This window comes from Gavialis gangeticus, unplaced genomic scaffold (genome assembly GCF_001723915.1).
Source record: "Gavialis gangeticus isolate Ggan-Ray unplaced genomic scaffold, GavGan_comp1, whole genome shotgun sequence".
In the NCBI taxonomy this organism is placed as follows: Eukaryota; Metazoa; Chordata; order Crocodylia; family Gavialidae; genus Gavialis; species Gavialis gangeticus.
In genome coordinates, this window is record NW_017729012.1 from 7,229,188 (window position 1) to 7,233,214 (window position 4,027).

Genomic DNA, 4,027 nt, shown 5'->3' on the forward strand with positions numbered 1-4,027 from the left:
CAAGGCCTTCCACTTGTGGTGGGCTGAGAGTCATCTGAATGCTATTTTCTTTTTCCTAATGCTGTTTCACGCCATGGGAAAGAGCTGCGTGTGGCCAGAGTAGGCGAATCTTCACTTCCCCAGCAGCTCTTCTTGGCTCCACGTACAGCAATGCTCAGTAGAACTGGTTATTGTGGCCATTTGGGTTTACTTCTTTCAAGTGAAAATGTTTGTGGCCATCTCTGAGGCTTAGCTGTCTGTTGGAAATATGCATCTTCATTCTGCATTTACATAAAAATACCCCGCACCACCCATGAGTTTCCTCCGTGCCTGGGCTCTCCTCTGCCTGCCGTTTTGCAAACATGCGTGTGACAGGGATTTTGCACTTACTGGGACAGGAGGGTCCCGCAGGATTTAATCCACCAACCCTACATGTAAATTTACAGCACCGTTGAGGATGAATAGGGAACCTCGTTTCCTTCCTTGTGGTCACCTAAACAGGGAGGGCATTCAAAAATGTTGAATACAAAGTGTTTTGTCCTCGTCTTTATTAATTTATATATTTTATTTATTTATTTATTGCTCTTTCTGCAGATTGCCCCATTCCGTTTCTTCTCCCATCGTCTCACTGACAGTGCAGTTAGTCAGCAGGAAGCCAGGCTTAATATTTTACTCTCCTGTCAATGGGGAACTCATGCATTTTGGGTTTTCCCGCGTGGACTCAGACTAATAATATCTCCTTATTGCAAGCGTGCCCTGCTCTTCCAAGAACCCTCCCAACCCTTTGTTACAAAGCTTCATCTACTCTGCAAAGTGACTTAGGTGGGATTGGGATCAACCATGGGAAAAATCCCATTGATTTTGATGGGAGGGGGGGCAGGTGGCCCCTTCCTAGTCACACCCTACAAAAACAGTGATTTACATGTTCCTTTTTGGGGATTGTTCTAGCTTTGGCTTGGTTTTCTCCCCCCTCTTCCTTCTCTTTGAGCTAGTTCTTGCCTCTGGATTGCCTGTAGGATGGGAGTGGGGTTTGCTGGGAACCATGCACAAACCATGGGCCATTTGGCATTTTAACCATGAAGTCCTAGATGATGGATCGTCACTAGCTCTGTTTAATTTAACTTTGGCCAGCACTAGAATTGTTTCCCCTTTTCATTTTATGGCTGCTGGAAAGTCTCTGCTGTTTTTGGTAATATTACTTTTATTAGTGTTTTATAGCACAAGAACAATACACAGTAATGGGGAGCATTGCCATTACGTGATGTATTACAGCTCGATGGTAAATCTGTGCAAATTAATGGTGCTTTTGATGTGTGAGCAAAGGGGGCTGGCAGGAGAAACATGAGGGACAGGCCCATGTGCCAGTGCACCGCCTCATGTCAGGGCTGCCATTGGGCCAGACAGGCAGCAGCTGGTATTGCAGCCTTGGGGCTCCAGACCTCTGCTAGGTTGCATCCAGCCCCAAGCTTGCTCTTTCCCCAGATATCATCCTCTTCGCAAGAGTAGAGTCCCCAGGGCAGTAAGTTGGATCCCGCCTCTCCGCTGGGTGGACTCACGCTGCTTCTGCCTTGCTCTGCTCCCTCCAGATGGCAAAGACAGGATTTACTCCTTAGCCAGTCCTAATACAGCCGCCACGCAGTATCACTCAGAGCCTGGTGCTGTGTATCTGGATAAAATCCTGCCCAGGTGATGACAGCTCTCCTCTGCTGCGGTCCATAAAAAATAAGAACAGTGGCCTCTCTGTTCCCTGCTCCCTTTTTGCTTCATCTTATTCTGAGCCAGGAAGCAGTGGCAGCAAACGTAAAGCTGTTTGTGCAACTCCAAGTGGCCAACCGGCCCAGATCCAGCCTGCGCTAGAAGGCAGACTATAGGTCAGGACTAGCAGGATGGGTATTAGGTTCAACGAGGCAATTGCACTAGCATGCTGATTGTAGTAGGATACTGATATGCCGAGGCAATTGCACTCGCATACTGATTTCACTAGCATACTGATATGACGAGGCAATTGCACTAGCATCTGCCAAGTTGACACAAACCCTAACTGCTTTGTTCACAGGATGGTGGCTGGAAAGGCGGAGCCTGCAATGCCTGGACGGCTGTATGTTCACCCGGACTCGCCCGCCACAGGAGCTCACTGGATGCGGCAGCTGGTGTCATTTCAGAAGCTGAAGCTCACTAATAATCACCTTGATCCCTTTGGACATGTAAGAGAGAAGTTCTGGGAATGCTATGGGTAGAGGTGGATGCAAGCTCCTGAGGTTGCTACTGGGTTTGAGTTTTCCCAACATTCAAGGGAGCTAGGTGATGCTCTAATCAGTCTGATGACCACAGAAATATTTGGTTTTTTTTTTTGTTTTTTTTTTTCTATGATTGCAACTGAGAACAGGCACGTGCAATGCACCGGCATGAAGCACCCACTGTTGAATGCTTCCGTGCTCTTGGCTGGCCACTTGCACCGCGGTGCCTGGCTTGCTGAGTTACTCGCACGCGTGGTACTGTCTGCCTTTTATTTGGGGCAATGGAAGTCAGTGGTTTCAGATTGTTCAGGGAAGCCTTTGATGCACCCAGTATGTTGAGTGCACAGAAACAGGTTGCATAAGCTCATTATTTTCCAAGCTGGCTTTGACTGCCCTATAAAAGATGGAGGATTTTATTTGGAAAATCTTAATTCATATGTATTGCAGATGTAGGACTGGGAAGGACGCAGTTATCTACCATAATATATTTAATAGCCTAAAACATGGGCCTTTCCAGACCGCCAGCCAAATCAATCCTTATATAATGCATGTGTAAAAACATACTGACCTGTCCAGTTTTCTCCATTTATATTAAATGAGATGTGCAGGTTGGCGGGAGGAAGCAAAGGTAGATTTGTAGACTTCTTTTGACTGTAGTGGCCTCGAGTGGTCTTACCCATACAGGTAAGGGAATGTCTTTTTGTGTAATAGTCTTACGATTTTCAATCAGGGGTGCTTGAATGGGCAGCATGGATCAGCCTCGCTCAACATGAGCGTGCAACAAACCTCTAACGGATGGATCGTCCTCTGGTGTAATTCTGGCGTTCTCCCACCGGGGCATTGATTAGTGATGCTGAAGGAGGCTCTGTCCTTTGTGCAGACATCCAAGTAAACAGTTTATCAAAGCCCTCAGGCCTGTGTTGTTTTAGCAGGGACTAACAAAGCCTTTTGTGACATTGTACTGCACTTTCTCCAGACCGAGTGGAGCAGACAGAGGTGCTGAGGGCAGGCCGTGCATGGGGGGGAAGAGTATAAAAGTCAAGCAGAAACAGAGCAGGCAGAACAGGCAAAGCAGCCAAGTTTGCATTGCCACGAGGGAGAATGAGGCATCTCCAAAAACTATTGCCCAGAGCCAGGCATTTTGCTGCATTTTGCGATGTTTCTGCAAATTCCAAGTGTTTCATTTTAAAATGATCTTCAGGTCTCTAAAGTTCAATGTTGCAAAGACCCAGCCATCATAATGTGATGCTTTGATAACCCAGCTTTGCAGAAAACTGGCAGGCAGAGTTGGGACCTGACCCCCTTCTCCAACCTATTGACCCCAATGAAATGTGTGTGAACTTCAAAGCCTCATCAGGACCATTTAAATGCTTATGTTATTAAGCACAGGCAAGCTCTCCTCTCCCCTCCTCTCTTCTTCAGGGGAAAAAAAATACACCAAGGAAATTAAATGCAAACTACATTTAAAGAACGCACAGCTAAAAAATCTGTAGAATGACACATTACAGTCTCAGCAGCACTTGTAAACTTAATTGCTTTGTATGTCAAGTTTTGTCTCCAGTTCTGCCTCCCTGCCCTCTCAGCTTAACTGCGTAGCTTAATATATTAGTGTTTATGTTGCAAAACGTGTACCGTATAACGTACAGGATGTTCAAGGTGGCCGTAAAGCAAACAGGACATGCAGTGTTGGTGCTGGATCCTTCAGCATTTGCTCTTCCTGACTTTGTCATTTTGAACTGTGCAGTTTTAATACTGCATTTGAACAGGGGAGGCTTCCTTTTGCATTAATAATTAAACACCTCCTTCACCTA

The 4,027-nt window shown here is 46.3% G+C and overlaps 1 protein-coding gene across 1 annotated transcript in view; it reads left to right on the plus strand.

Annotated features, from left to right (window-relative positions):
* Positions 1-4,027, plus strand: part of TBX4 (T-box 4) — a gene marked incomplete at its 5' end in the record, with an annotated part of 67,355 nt that overhangs the window by 33,985 nt on the left and 29,343 nt on the right. Inside the window, one exon of the mRNA XM_019511119.1 lies at positions 2,036-2,183. Coding sequence (XP_019366664.1) covers positions 2,036-2,183 — 148 coding nt within the window. The remainder of the gene's footprint in view (positions 1-2,035; positions 2,184-4,027) is intronic.